The sequence below is a fragment of the Notamacropus eugenii genome, chromosome 4 (genome assembly GCF_028372415.1).
Source record: "Notamacropus eugenii isolate mMacEug1 chromosome 4, mMacEug1.pri_v2, whole genome shotgun sequence".
Taxonomy (NCBI): domain Eukaryota; kingdom Metazoa; phylum Chordata; class Mammalia; order Diprotodontia; family Macropodidae; genus Notamacropus; species Notamacropus eugenii.
Window position 1 is genome coordinate 445,076,867 of NC_092875.1, and position 16,213 is coordinate 445,093,079.

The window sequence follows — 16,213 nt, forward strand, 5'->3', positions numbered from 1 at the left end:
GGCATGAAGGAGGGTTAGTAAAGATGTCTGGAATACGGAGATGGAATGTCTTGTTCAAGGAACATCTAGGGGTCCAGTACAAGCTGGAGAGGGGCAGTATAAGAAGACTGGAAAGGGTGAGAGGGAGGTTCTGAATAGCTTTGAAGGACGGAGGGTTTTATAGTTGATCCTGAAGATGATAGGGAGTCAGAATGCTGGGCTGTAAGGGAATGGGGGTGGGATGGCATGATCCAACTTGTGCTTTAGGAAGATCACTTGACAACCAACTGGAAGAGGGACTGGAGTGGGAGAGGCTTGTGACACAGAGAACAATGACCAGGCTAGTGTATAGGAAGTGATAAGGGCCTGTACCAAGGTGGCGTCTCTGTCAGAGGAGAGAAGTAGACATATTTGAGAAATGTTGTGAAGGTAAAATCCACAGTCCTTGGCAACAGATTGATTATGAAGGGACTAAAGAGGGGGAATCAAGGATGACACCTCGATTGTGAATTATGTTGAATAATTTGGATTTTGGTCTGGATCTTTGATTTCAGTTAGATAGTGAACTCTGAGAATTTTCTCTGCCCGTGCAGATCTGTACATCCTTCATAACTTACCATGTTATAGAGTTGCCTGGAGAGCTCAGAGATTTCATCAGGATCACACAGCCCACATGTATGATGCAAGTGCCCTGCATATAAGAAATGCTTAATATTGCTAGTTAAATTGAACCAGTTTTACTCACCTACCTCCTGCTTAACATTCTATCAAATTATAAAATGTTAGTGTAGTAGGACATAACTACTGTTACTAGTTGTCACCAGTGACAGGCAGCAACACCTTACGTTGGGTAGAGGCCTGACATAGTGTGATGGCAATCAGATTAGGATTTTTTGCTGTTTTGGTTTTACTAAAAGTGCCTCTGATTGAATAATGTGATTAAAGAAGATCTTTCCCACTCATTGATGGGCTTGCCCATTGTGGGAAGATGGATTAGGGGAGTTATTTTTAGGAGGATCCCAAGTACCTTTTGTTTTTTCTATTGAGGCACTGGGTCAGAGGGACCTCTGGCTCTAAAAAGTGTATACTCTGAGGGTGAGGTTTTACTTTGGGGCTTAGTTTTTGTAAAAAGGTTTGAGTACCAGATGAAGATGCTGCTTTAAGGAGCCCCACCCTCTTTGAAAACCCAGATGTCAGTGCTTCCCTCTCTGGTAGCTATGGTCAGAAAGGTGGACTGTCTGTTGAATTCAGGCAGAGGAAGCCATGCCTGTTGATTTTTAATTTCTCTGTATTTTCTTTGAAGTTCAGGGTGCTGACTCCCCTGAAGTAGGTGAGTGATATATGTGCTTGATTAAAGTGATTGTTAACCCCTCAAAAGTGGCCTTTCCTTTTATGAATGCAGATCTAAGAACCTGTGATAGCAGCGCCCCTGTGTATATCAGGGGGCTTACTGTTACACATAGGTTCAAATCCCATCTCTGATCCCCACCTGGCTATGTGATACCCTGGGTGGGTCATGTAACCTTGCAAATCTCCAGGCAATTTTCTAAGATTATAAATTGCAGAACAGTTGATGATCAGCATTACTACAGAGCTTCTTCATCCAGAATGTATGTATGTATTCTGTACCAAAAAAATCAGAAGTTCTGACAAAAAAAAAAACCATTCACTTTGATTGTGGTTCTGAACCTATTAATGATAGGAATCGATCTAGAACTAACCCTACAAGTCTTCTAATCCCTTATTTTACAAATAAGAAAATGGAGGTCCAAAGAGACTGGCCTTGCCCAGGGCCATGCAGGTAGTAAATGGCAGAGCCAGATCTGAACTCAATGCAAGCAGGTGACTGTTCATTTACTTATCATTAAGCTGATCCAGGAAGGCAGAGTAGTGAGCATTGGCAGTGGTTACGGTGCTGAATATGTGGTTAGTGTCATGATCCTATGTAATGAACAATTAGGATTGTTCCTGTCCCAGCGGTTGCTTAACAAATGCTTGTTGACTTGACAAAAATAAGTTTATTTTATTTTTGTGTTTTCATTAATGTTGATATTCACTGAAATATTAGAAACCAAAATAAATACATGCTGACTGTTGAAAGAAGCAATCATATATTAGTTTAATATATTCATGCACACAAAACGTTTTTCCCTCACAAAACAAGAATTTAAATTGTTCGTTATCGGTAAGGTTATTTTGTATCAGTTATAAATTTGGCAGACCACCAAATGTTAATTTGCTTTTAGCTAGTTGAGATTAAATGTAATTCCTTCTCTGAGAAACCTGAAAGTAAGTAAGCATGAAAGCATTTTCAGAGCAATCTGGAAGGAATTGACATTTAAGAAGTTAGTATTACAGCTGCATTTGAAGGCTATTAATTTCATAGATAAATTAACTACATTATTCCTTCTTTATCTTGCATTTTGAAAGGATTCCATCAGCTGGAGAAATGGCAGTCCAGGGTCGATTGAAACTGCTCTTATCCCAACCCTGTTGTAATTGGAACTTGCTTTTGGAAACCCTCCTGCATGATGATTGTCTGATACTAAAAATCTTGTTGAGGAGTGAATTTAGTGTTGGTAAGTACTGGCAAAAAAGCATTTGAGAAATACAGAGAAGCTGCCTGAGTGGAACTCTATTTTTAATTTTTTTTTTTTTACCATTTGTATATTGATAGAGGAAGGCAAGCCATTACATGTATCAGCAGTGATCCAGTTAGCAGTAGGAGAAATATTGAATAGGAGGGGGAACAGCTTTTTATTAACCTTGCTTGAAAAAATTTTTCAGATAAGCTGAAATGCAGTAGCTTGAATTTGGCACCAAGATCAAATTACAAAAATTCTTAGACATTTTTTCTCACTCAGAAGGCCATATAGTAATAATTTACATTCCATCAACTATAAGCTCTTTGGAAAGTGAGTCTTTGACATGTGCAGTCAGTGCTTAGTAAAATAGCATAGCACTATTTAAAAATTAAGGAACATAGATTGGATGTTCATGCTATATAAACAAGAAAACAGATTATAGTTCACAGACCGAGAGGTAGAGAGGATTTTAGAGGCCAACTAGTTCAAATCTCTCCTTTTACTGATGAGAAAACTGAGTCCAAGGTGACCTGCCTAAGGTCACACAGTTAATAAGAATCACATGTGGTTTTGGACCCAGAGTCATTGACTCCAGAGTTCTGCACTGGCCCCCTTAAAAAAAATTTTTTTTGATAAACAAATATATTCATGTGGTCACTGTTTGTACAAAGTGCAGATTTCAAAGGGGAATAGATCATTTTAAATATCAATTACAAAAATTAGTCATCCATAAATATATAAGGAGGATTTTTGAGGTACCCATGTACCATCTGGTATTAGTGACTTTAAAAAAATTTAAGGTGTTTTCTTGTAACTATGTCCCTGAGGTCACATTAGCTTTCAAAGTTTCTAATATTTGGCATCAAAGGAAAAAAAATTGTGCCAATTTCCAAATTGTCTAACATGTGGCCTGTTGCTGCCTTCAATATTTGTGCAGACCACAACTTTCTTTTCTTTTCTTGTTGCCCTTGTAATGGCATCTTGTGTATAACGCAGATCAAGATTAAAATTGTTGCCAAAATGTAGTATTGCAAAATGAGGAAAAGCTCGCCATCAGTAGCCTCAGTGTGTGAAAGTCTACGGAGCTACACTTTGGACCTTTCCACACAGCCTCGTAAATTAGCATGTCTGCCCATGCCAAGAGCCTAAAATACATCTTGAAAAAAAAAATCGACTATTCCAAATTGACAATGGCTAGAAAATTACTTAAACCTTGGATCGCTGACTAGAGGATCATAGAATTTAGAACTGGAAAACTCCTCAGAAGTCACCTAATTTAACCTCTTCCCTGATTTAACCAAATTTCACCTAATTTAACCAAAGCCCTGAGAATGACTTGCCTCTGGTCACACAGATAGCAAGGGAGAGACCTGGGATTTGAACCCAGGTTTCCTGACTGCCACTCCTGTGTTCTGGACATTCTTTCAGTTCTAACTCTCATCTTTTGTTGCTGCTCATAATGACAGATGACATTACCGTTAGAAGGCTTTGGTACCAAAATGGTCTTTGTTCTGATTTATCTGAGCTATTAGTAGGAGCCGTAGAATTCAGATATGAGTATCCTTGTTGTAGCTCCTTTCAACCAACTGTAAGGGGCAGAGACTGTGGATTGAGGCTGCTTAACCCACCAGATAAATTAACCAACAAGAAACTACAAGGCCGTCTTCAAAAGGGAATTCTGGGTAGCATATGTTCTGGAGCTGCTCCCCAATCCCGGGTCTCCAGAGCACAGCAGCTACTTATCCTATCAGGATTGGCACCTATTTCAGTTTTGACTGCCCCGTCAATCAGTGAAGTAACTATATGTGAGACACCATGATAAGGGCCGTGAGTACGAGTACCAAGAATGAAACAATCCCTGCTTGCAATGAGCTTCCATTCTACTGGGGGCAGTCAAGTATAAAAATATATGCAACATAAATATGAAAGAGAATCAATACAAACATGTACAAAAGAAGTCTCTGTGAGGTAGATTGGGAAGGAGGGCGCTTGCAGCTGGAGGTGGTGGGTCAGGGAAGGTTTCATGAAGAAGATTGTGCTGGGCTCTGTCTTAAAGAAAGAGAGGGACTTTCTGAGCCAGAAAGCAGGCAGAGAATACAGGAGACAGAGTTTGGCTTGTGAGGAATTGAGGGATAGCCTGGCTGTATAGACCCCAGCAACCTGCTCAGCTGACGCAAGTGGAAGATGCTAGAGATTAACTTCTGATTTGCTTGAGAGGCATTCAAAAAGTCTCTTTCATCTCCATTTGACTCTGGAGGAGTTCACAGGCATATAGGAGTCAAAATGCAGGCTGGATTTTGCAGCCAGCACAGCGTGTGTGCCAGTCATGCTACATCCACACATGACTTTGGTTGGGCTGATGGCACATGGGAATTGAGCTCAGTTTGGAGCCTATTCCTACAGAAACCATGGATATTGGAGAGGGGAAAGCATGCCCTCGACCCACTGGGGAAAATGCTTGTTCTTACTCTATTTGTGAAGTAAATATTCCTGTTTAAAAACTGCTCAGTGTTCAGAGGTGAAATGGAATTGGAGTGCTATTTACTAGCCCGCAAATATGCCAATAAGGGCATAAATAGGATAGTTTAGAACCTGTAGTGGGGAAGGTGTCATATAACCTGCCTAGCCCTGATGAGGAGTATAGGAGTCATGTGATTAGGTCCAACTTTCTCCTGACTACCAAAAATTTCCTTGTCCATTCCTAAATCAGATTGACTTGAGAGACTCACTGTCTTCCTCTCATGTATTTGTGAGTGTTGAACCAGCAACTTCATTTATAGGGATGAGAGACTTAGACCATTTAGATACTGATCAGAAGATTATAGGGGTCTCTTTGCTGGCACTGGGGACAGGACTATGTTACTGTGCCATACTCAGATCTGGGTCACAGTCCTCAGTAGTAGTCCTGTGATAAGGAGGAGCTGGCACACCAAAGTTTGTGGGCTACAATGGAGTGGGGACCCTCCTCACAGTTCTGAGACAGAAATGAGTGGTTGCTCACAGGCCAGACATAGGCCAGGAGAGTAGTATATACCTCTCCTTGGATCATACCACCCTGGAAGAACTGAAAACTTACAGGTCCCTAGAAGTATCTCTGAAAATAGCTGAAAAAAATCCCCTGAAACTTGAGAGAGTACACCCCCCAACTTGGAAACAGAGCCCTACTTTAACAAAGCATTAAAAGTCAAGAAGGAGACAGGAAAGATGAGCAAACAACAGAAAAACATTCTGACCATACAAAGTTATTATAGTGACAATGAAGATCAAACCTCACACTCAGAACATGATAACAAAGTCAAAATTCTTACATCCAAAGCCTCCAAGAAAAATATGAACTGGTCTCATGTTATGGAAAGGCCCAGAAAAGATTTTGAAAATGATGTAAAAGAAGTGGAGGAAAAATTGGGAGGAGAAATGAGTGATGCAAGAAAATCATGAAAAAGGAATCAACAGCTTGATAAAGGAGACATAAAAAATACTGATGAAAATAACACCTTAAAAACAGACTAGGCCAAATGGTGAAAGATGTACAAAAAGCCAACAAGGAGACGAATGCCATCGAAAGTAAATGCAAAGAAAAGGCACAAACATTCACTGAAGAAAATAGCTCCTTAAAAAGTAGGATTGGCCAGATGGAAAAAAGGAGGTACAAAAGTTCACTGAAAAAAATAATTTCTTAAAAAATTAGAATGGAAGAAATAGAAGCTAATAACCTTATGAGAAATCAAGACAAAATAAAACAAAACCAAAAGAATGACAAAATAGAAGACAGTGTGAAATATCTCACTGGAAAAATAACTGACCTGGAAAATAGATCTAGGAGAGATAATTTAAAAATTAGTGGACTACTTGAAAGCTATGACAAGAAAAAAGATCCTAAAAATCATTTTTCAAGAAATTATCAAGGAAAACTTTCCTGATATTCTAGAACCAGAGGGCAAAATAGAAATAGAAAGAACCAATTGATTACCTCCTGAAAGAAATCCCAAAATGAAAACTCCCAGGAATATTATAGAAAAAATCCAGAGTTCCCAGGTCAAGAATAAAATATTGCAAGCAGCCAGAAAGAAACAATTCAAGTATCATGGGGCCTCAGTCAGGATAGTATAATATTTATTATCTTCTACATTAAGGAATCTGAGGGCTTGGAATATGATATTCTGGAGGTCAGAGGAGCTAGGATTAAAACCAAGAATCACTTATCCCACAAAACTGAGTGGAACCCATGAGGGGAAAAAAATGGATATTCAGCGAGAACCTTTCAAGCATTTCTGATGAAAAGACCAGAGCCGAATAGAAAATTTGATTTTCAAATACAAGACTCAAAAGAAGCATAAAGAGGTAAAAAGGAAAGAGAAATCATAAGGGACTTAATGCTGTTTTGTTTACATTCTTATGTAGGAAGATAATACTTGTAACTCATAAAAACTTTCTCATTATTAGGGCAGATAGCAGGAGTATTTGTAGACAGAGGGCATGTGTGTTGAATATGAAGGGATGATATCTAAAAAAATAAAATTAAGGAGTGAGAGAGAGGAATGCACTGGGAGAAAAGGAAAGGGAAAGATAGAATAGGGCAAATCATCTCACATAAAAGAGGCAAGGAAAAGTTTTTACAGTAAGGGGAAGATGGGGGAGGTGAGAGTGAGTGAGTGAACCTTACTTCATCAGAAATAGCTCGAAGAGGGAATCACATGCACACTCAATTGGGTATAGAAATCTGTCTTACCCTACAGGAAAGTAGCAGGGAAAGGGGATAAGAAAAAGGGGAAAAATAGAAGGGAGGGCAGATTGGGAGAGGAGGTAGTCAGAAGCAAAACACTTTTGAGGAGGGACAGACTGAAAGGAGAGAGAGAGTAGAATAAACAGAGGGGGAAATAGGGTGGAGAGAAATACGATTAGCCATCATAACTGAAAAAAATTCTGAAGACAGTTTCTCTGATAAAGTCCTCATTTCTCAAACATATGGAGAACTGGGTCACATTTATAAAAATAAGAGCCCTGCTTCAATTGATAAATGATCAAAAGATATGAACAGTTTTCAGATAAAGCAATCAAAGGTAGCTATAGCCACATGAAAAAATGTTCCAACTCACTCTTGATTGGAGAAATGCAAATTAAAACAATTCTGAGGTACCATCTCATACCCAGTAGTTTGGCTACTAGGACAGAAAAGGAAAATGACAAATATTTGAGGGGTTGTAGGGAAAACGAGACATTAATTCATTGTTGGTGGAGCTGTGAGCTGATCCAACCATTCTGTAGAGCAATTTGGAACCATGCTCAAAGGGCTACAAAAAGAGATAAAAAACAAAAAGGAAGAGGACCTATATGTATAAAAATATTTAGAACAGCTCTTTTCTGGTGGCAAGGAATTGGAAATCAAGCCAATACACCTCAATTAAGGAATGACTGATTAAATTGTGGTATGTAATTGTGATGGAATATTATTGTGCTATAAGAGATGATGAACAGGATGCTCTCAAAAAAAGCTGGAAAGACTTACAGAAGCTGATGCAATGTGACATGTACTGTGTATAAAGTAACAGCAATATTGTAAGATGATCAACTGTGAATGATTTAGCTATTCTCAGCAATACAATGATCCAATACAACTCCGAAGGACTTAAGATGAAAAATGCTGCACATCCCCAGAGAGAACTGATGGTGTCTAAATAAAAATTGACACATTATAAAACTTTATTTTTCTTGAGTTTTTTTTGTCTGTGTTTTCTTTCACAACATAGCTAATATGGAAATGTGTTTTGCATAAACTATATCAAATTGCTTGCTTTTTCAGTGAGGGGGTAGGGGAAAAGGAAGGGAGAAAATTTGGAACTCAACGTTTTAAAAATAAATATTAAAATTGTTTTTACATGTAATTGAGGAAAAAATAAATATTAAACAAAAAAAGAAAATGCCTTATAATAGTAATGTTAAGGGGCTTTTAGGGGATTAGTATGGCAGATTGGCAATGTTATTAAGCTTTGTATTTATCCATGTTTCTTCACTTACATACTATAAAATAAAATTGAATCTGGGTCAGTAGTGGCTAAATTTTTTCATTTAATTCTTCTGTCCTAAAATCATCATTCTGGAACATGCAGGAAAAACTGAGTGTGGTTCAATTGTGTGCTCCTTTAGTGATAATAATAATTTAGTATCTGCATGCATTAAAATAATTATGTTCAATTTTTATTAATGTCCCTCTCACCAGACATGAGCATTCCTTACCTGAACATGCCGCAGGACTTTTTTTTATGTCTCAAATGTTCTTAGCACATTTTATTTTGCATTATATTCATCTTTCTATTCCAAAACAGGTTATTTGTATTACGTTATCATTATATCAGTATCATTCCTACCACATTGTAGGGGTATATGGGATGCTCAGAGAACACTAGCACCTCTGGTGGGAGGGCTTGCCAAGCCCCCTTCAGGGATGCTCATCCACCTTTGAGGTCCCCCTGTAATTTAACTTTCATCTATGTCTTCACAAAACTGTGACATACACAGCAGCTACATCTTGGTAAATCTTGGCAGATGGACTAAACCAGGTTGGGGTAACCAAGGGAGGTCAAACCCATCAGTGAGTTAGGGGGTTGTCTACCCGAAGCATGTGAGGATTTCCTCTGATGGAATGGGTGGATGAGAACAGTTTAATCCAGTGGCTAAGGATGTGGCAGAAGCAGGTCCTGTGGAGTACACAGAGCTTGATCAGCCATCTAAGACACCAAGGTCATCCACTGCAGTCTGGGCCGTGGCCAGTCATCTTGACTTTTGTCTTGGTCCTGGAATTTGATGACTCTGGAAGAGAGTGAGGCTGAGGACTTTGCAGGTTCTGCCTCACTTAAATCCAGTTCATGTAAGAGTCAGCACAGCACCCTGTGATGTCATTGGTCCTCTTTGTAAAAGAAGGAGAGACATCCACCAGATTGTAGACTCCTTCATGACAGGGATCAGACCTGATTAATATTAGGGAGGTTGAGTATTCTAGAACTCTGATTTTGGACTTGGGAAACTTGCGCTCACATCCTGGGTTTTCTTGTTACTCATTGTGTAACCTTTGAGCCTCTGCAAAATGGAGGTGCCAATACTTACACTGCAGGTTTTACAGAGTTGTCAGGAAAATGCTTTGTGAAACTTAGAGTGCTCTGTAATTGTCAGTTATTATTAAAGACATGAGCTTTGTGTCTTTCACCTAAACTAGTGCCGTATATGACAAAAACATTTAATAGATGTTTATTGAAGTGGAATATTATAAGTATCTTGCTATCATCGAATATCTTTTTTTGAAGAATGGACAATGTCATGTATTTTATCTCATTCGCATACCTATGACATAAGTTGGGGGCAGGTATTGTTATTCTGTTTTGCAGATGCAAAAATTGAGGCACAAAGTGATTGATTTTTTAAGTGTGGCATATTAGGGGAACAAAGACCATTATTTTCTGAAATGCCATTATTTTGGAGTGGATTTTTGATGAAACATAATTGTTTACAAAGACATTAATAGATTGAGTCTTCTTTGGAATACATATTTGGTTTCTTGGATTGTTTGAACAATTGTCTTTTATTTTACATAAAAGAAAAGCTAGGGTCTTTTAAACTTAGACTTTTACATATAAATGTTTTATGCCAGTTTGAGAAATACCTACTTCATCTAAGAATTGGAGTCAGATATAAATAAATTCACCATCAGTACTCTGTCTGAGCAGCACAGTCAGCCTTGTTTGACCCCGGACATAGAAATCACTTGAAACAGAGCTAAATTCATATTTCAGCACTATACTTCTCACTCTCAGGCATGTGTAGACACTTCCCATGGAAAACTATAATGAAAGAATTTCTTACTGAAAAAAGCTTTAACAGACTAGCATCCAATCCACATTAAGAACTATAGATTTCATGGTTATTGAAGAACAAACACTGTATGGGATCAGTAGATATAGGTGATGTAACTGTCAAATATATAATTAGGATAATATGTTTGAAGTTGAAGTAGATAATTATTAAGGCAACTTTTTTCCTAACTTTGAATTCATTTGCAATCTGTGAATTCGCAAATACTACCTTCTGGTTCTGATCTCTAGAGTTTGGTTATTTCCAAAGGGAACCTTGTGATTGCAGTACAGCATAGCTGTCACTAGTTGGCGGTGGTGCTATATTACTAGACACAGCCTTTAAATTCCACTCTTTCCAAGAAAACTTAATCACTGTGACTGCTTTTACTTAACTTAATGGTCTGTCTTGAGCTTTCATCTGTCAGTGGCATCACCGTTAACTTGTCACCTAGGTTCCAAACCTGATGTCATCTTTGTCTCCTCTCTCCCTTTTCCGACATCTAGTCAGTTGCTACATGCTGTCAGTTCCACCACCAAAATTACATCTTCATCCTTTTTGCCACAGCCCAGTTCAGGCCCTTATTACTTCTCTTCTGGACTGTTGAAAGCACCTTCTAATTGATATTCCTTGCCTCCAGCCTGTCCCTTCTCGAATCCATCTGGATTAATATAACTAAAACGCAATTCTGATTGTCAATCCCCTCATCAAACATCTTCAGTTGTGTCTCATTTTTTGACTGAAGTCCAAACCCTTTAGTTGGGCATTTAAAGTCTTCTAAAATTTGCCCCCAAGCTATCTTTCCAAATTTATATTCACCCACTCTCTACACACCCTAAATTCCAATTAAATGAGATCATTTGCGCTTCCTTCTATAGACCTTCTGTTTTGTTGATTCCCTGTGCCTAAAATATCTTTTCTCCTTAGTTTCTCTTTTCTGATTCCTACTAGTTCAAATATCACCTTCATGAAACTCTCTCTGATTGCCCCAAAAGGAAATTATCTCTCCTATACTGAAGCACTTTTTACTTCTCTGTGTCTATCTCTCTGGGGCAGCTAGCTGGTGCAGTGAGTAGATGGAGTGCCAGGCCTAGAGTCAGAAAGACTCATCGTCATGAGTTCAAATGTGACCTTTTATACTTACTATCTGTGTGACCTTGGGCAAGTCACTTAACCCTGCTTGCCTCAGTTGTTCTGTGAAATGAACTGGAGAAGGAAATGGCAAACCACTCCAGTATCTTTGCCAGTAGAACCCCCAAATGGGGTCACAAAGAGCTAGACATGACTGAACAGCAACTCTGTCTGTCTGTCTATCTGTGTGTCACTCTTTCTCTCTCTCAACAAGCCCCAGGAGCTCAATTGCTTTTCCCCACAGGTAAGCTTTTTCACTCCCACAGGGAGCTAGGGTTCCCTCTTAGGACTTTAATCACTTAAGCAAAAATCTCTCAGAGGTCAGTGTCTAGTCTATTGTGTGTAATTCTATCAATGAAAGGGCTCAGGCTTCACAGGCAGCCTGAATCTGATGTTCACCTTTCATCCAGGCAGCCTATCTATGTACCTAGAAATATTCATGCATTTTAATGCCTCCTTTTACAGTATCAAATTGGAAGATAGGGGATTTTTCCCAATACAGAAAAAATGGCCTGCATTTTTAAGTACTGTCAGGCAATCAGAAAGGAAGAACACAAGGCCTCCCTTGAAGGCTACTATTCCTGTAATCTCTCTTCCTCATGTTCAGCTTGGCCCCCTTTTTAAATCATTCATATTTCTTAGCTCCTAGTCCTGAAGCTTTGTGTGTAGGGTACTAGTGTTACATCCAGTTATTTGTATATATATCATAGCTCCTCTTCAGGGAATAGGGACCATATCTTAGACCTTTGGGGACTTTCCATAGCACCTACTCTAGTGTCTTACATGTAATACACACTTAATGTATATTTACTGAATTGAATTAAACAATTATCCATAAACATTAATATTATAGAATACAAAGAACAAAAAAGGGGATATATAGTTTTCTTTTAAAATGTATATTAAATTTAACATGGCAGTTACGTAATTGCCTTGTTTGTTTATCCTTTTGAATTTATATTTTGGGTGTGTACTTTTAAAATAATTTTGTTGATGGTCTTTTCTTTTTTATGTCTATTAGTACCTGTATCACCAAGACAATATTCATAGCACTGGTTGTGATTATGAATATGCCAGCGTAGTTCTTGACTGCAGAGTATAATAGATTCTCCATATAGAAGACAGAAGAAAAACATTCATTCAGACACCAGAAAGCCAAATCCCAAAGCCAGAAAGCTAAATCCATTATAGCAGCCAAGAAGTCAATATGCATTAGCCCTGCAGGGGACAAAACCATTCTCAAGCCTTCCCCTCCCCTCCTGCTGGGGCCACTTAACTGCCTCTTTATTCCTCAGCACAATCTGACCATGTCATTCCACTATAATCAAGAAACTTCTGTAGTGTCCCATGTGAACTCTGAAAATTCTTATCCTAGCTCCTACTTCCAGTGATGAGTTGGGTCCCCAGAGTTTGGCTATATATCCCCTTTTCAGGATCCTAGGAGGACTTCTGAGGGATTATGAGTGGTTCTCTCATGCTATCTGTTCAAACCCGTACAAGTTTTTTTCCCCTACAAGATGACTGGTTAAGACTCATTTAGCCAGTCAGCCTTAAGTAGCTTTTAGAAAGAGGTATTTTCCAAGGTGATAAAATAAGAAGAGTTAGTACAAAACATCGCCTCCAATGTCTGTGATACACTTTCGTACAAATACCTATGGAATCCAGGGGAAGGTGGGCTCAAGCATAGTGAGCGCATGTGGCAGAGGGGTAAATCAGTTCCTTGTTGCTGGAAATCTTTTTCTCCCATTCATTGGGTTCATAGTTAATTTACATCCCTCTGTCCTTGGCTACCAATGCAGATTTCACTGTAAACTGATCCAGATATAAGTCTAGGACACTGAAGGAGAGATGTGAAGTCCAACTTCCTCCACAGGAAAGCTTGCAGAGTTTTTTTCTGTTCAAATCAGAGGATGAAGAAAAACCTAGCTAAGGCTAAAGCATCTCCTTTACCTCCCAAGAGGTTCCTACTCAAGAGTTCAGCCTATCCAAACATAACTCTTGCAAACTTCATTCTGGTTTGAAGGCCTTTGAGCACTTAGTCTAATACTTTTGAATGAGTGATTGATTAAGATATTTCTAGTTAAGGTATGCAGGCTAAAATAGGGCAGAGGTTGTTATCACTCCCCTTTTCAATTTTGGTGACTATTTTTGACATTTGATGCCCTTTGCAATCTGGTCTCCAGTTATCATTCCAGGTTAATTACGCATTACTCTCACTCATGCCATCTATCCTCCGGCGAAGGTAGCCTACTGGCTGCTCCCTACATGCTACATTCTGTCTCCCCCCTCCCACCACCAGGCCTTTGCATAGTCTGCCCCCCCACATCTCAGATGTCCTCCCTCTTCACCCCATTTTATAATACCTCTATCTTCCTTCAAAGCTCAGCTCAAATATCACTTCTTTCAAGAAATCTTTTCTAATCCCCCTATTTATGTGTTCAACAACCAGGGAATAATTTTGTATTCTTTCACATACTCCAATAGATCTATGATCTCATTGTTTTGGGAGTTTGCTCCAGCAATGCAAATCTCAACCTATCCGTATTTGCTCTTGTTGTACAATCTTTGCTCATGGATTTCCGTAAGGTTGTTTCAGAAGGTTTTTATAATGTGCTATCAATCTCCCATGCTTTCTCTTAACGTCCAGAGATGTTAGCACATTTGACTGTCTACCTGCCCCTCACTTTCACCCAATAACCCAACCCTCTCTTCTTCCTGTCATATATTTCCTTGGTGACATCTTTTGCTTCTCCTTTCAAATTCCTCACTGATTTTATATTGAAACCTACTCATACTCACCATATTTTTCTGTCTGTTGCCCTCCATATGATATTAATTTTTAGGGTTTTTTTGGAGACTGTTGTATTTCATGTTTTGCCACTATACCTTTAGGATATTAATATTAAAAACATGGGTCTTTATGTCAGTGGAAAGGTTAGAGTCAGTAAAGAAACTATGTGATTTTCCAAGGAAATTCAGTCTGCTATCCTCTTCTTTAGCTCTTGTCCCGACTTGCTCATCTGTACTATCTATATTTTGTATATATCTTGTATTTCTGGGAACGTTTCATCTCCCCAGTAGAATGTAAGCTCCTTGAAGGTAGGGACTAAATTGTCTCAATTTTGTATTTATATTCCTAGCACCTGGTATATAGAGGGAACTTAATAAATGTTTGTTGATTGACTGATTGAGAGGGGATATAATTCTGAGGATCAGAACCAAAGTATTATCCTATCCTTGTACAAGAGTGTATATCACCCATAATACTGCCTGTGGGTTCATAGGATCATAGGATCATAGATTTAGATGGGACTCCAGAAGCCATCTAGTGCAACCATTTCATTTTATAAAGGAAGCTCAGGCTTGGGGGTGGGGTTACGTATTTGCCGAGTATCACACAGTTAGCAGAGGTAAAATTTAAACCCAGGTCCTATGATTCCCATACTTCAAGAAACACATAAAGGAAGTATGTGGGGAGGAAGGGGGTATCCATCAAAATGACCATTGAGATGTAGTAACACCACAGGTGGAGAGATTGGGAAATGTCCCATTCAATCAGAAAATATGATTAAAATTTATAAAAATCTTAACTGGTATTTATAAGATGCACATCAGATTTTAGAATTCTAGAATAAGGTATTTCCCATGAAGCCTGAAAGAAATGGATGATAAATTTAAGGAACTTACTATACCAAGAGGTAACACTGGGACACACTGGTTGAAGATATATATAAATAGCTTCAAAATGTATAAATATTGATAAATCTGTAAAGAGTCATTAAGGGAAAGCAGAGAGAGAGAGAGAGAGAACATTCATAATTTTTGAAGTCATTATGGGAAACTATTTTTTCACATCAAAATTAAAAAAAAAATCCCTGGTATCTCTGTCTGAGACTAAATACTGAGTCAGGTGGAGAATTGGTCTGAGCAACTCTTGTGCCGCTTATGTTTTCAAACAAATGCAATTCTGATTGATTTTTAAATGATCCAGTATAATGTCATTGATAAGAACTTTATTATATTCATTGATATTATGTTAATATATTATTATTATTTTCAAGACGGTACCTTATCAAAATATGAAGAAACAGTTCCTCATGTGGGACAGATGCCTAACCAAGAACCTAGTGTGACAGAAGCAATCTTCAAGTTGCTGTCCTATTGCAATCTTTCTCCTCAGTCACTTGGAAGGGTCTTTGTCGACTATATGGAACTAGAACAATTATGGGATTTTTTATATCATATTCCAGGTAAGAAAAGATGCATTGGTCATAAAGGGAAGTATTTTTTAAAATTCTTGACACAGGCCTCTTGGAAGACATTTTTTAATGTTCTATTGATATCATTTTATTGAAGTAGTTTATAAGAGCTTAACACATTTTCATCCATATAAAGACACTTGTTAGGAATATTTGTCACCTGTCAAATCTATTATAGTAACTAAAAGAAATTATTTGGCACAGCTTCTGAAATTGCAGGAAAATGTTTTTTCATAATATTCTTCCCAAATTTAAAATATTTACAAAGGGCCATATTATTCTATTGAGCATTCATTTATATTACTATTTGTCATCTCACAATAGTTTAAGGAAGGCCTTATTAATATATAATGAAACTTTGCAATCCTTGGGTATATTATGAGTTACAAGACTGTTGCTCAAATGCTAATTATCAAG

General features: G+C 38.2%; 1 protein-coding gene across 4 annotated transcripts in view; it reads left to right on the plus strand.

Annotated features, from left to right (window-relative positions):
* The window catches only part of KIAA0825 (KIAA0825 ortholog), a 544,517-nt gene that overhangs the window by 233,546 nt on the left and 294,758 nt on the right, over nt 1–16,213 (plus strand). For all 4 annotated transcript variants that reach the window (XM_072606108.1, XM_072606106.1, XM_072606107.1 and 1 more), the window contains 2 exons: nt 2,410–2,558; nt 15,599–15,787. In XM_072606108.1, the coding sequence (XP_072462209.1) occupies nt 2,410–2,558; nt 15,599–15,787 (338 nt within the window). The remainder of the gene's footprint in view (nt 1–2,409; nt 2,559–15,598; nt 15,788–16,213) is intronic.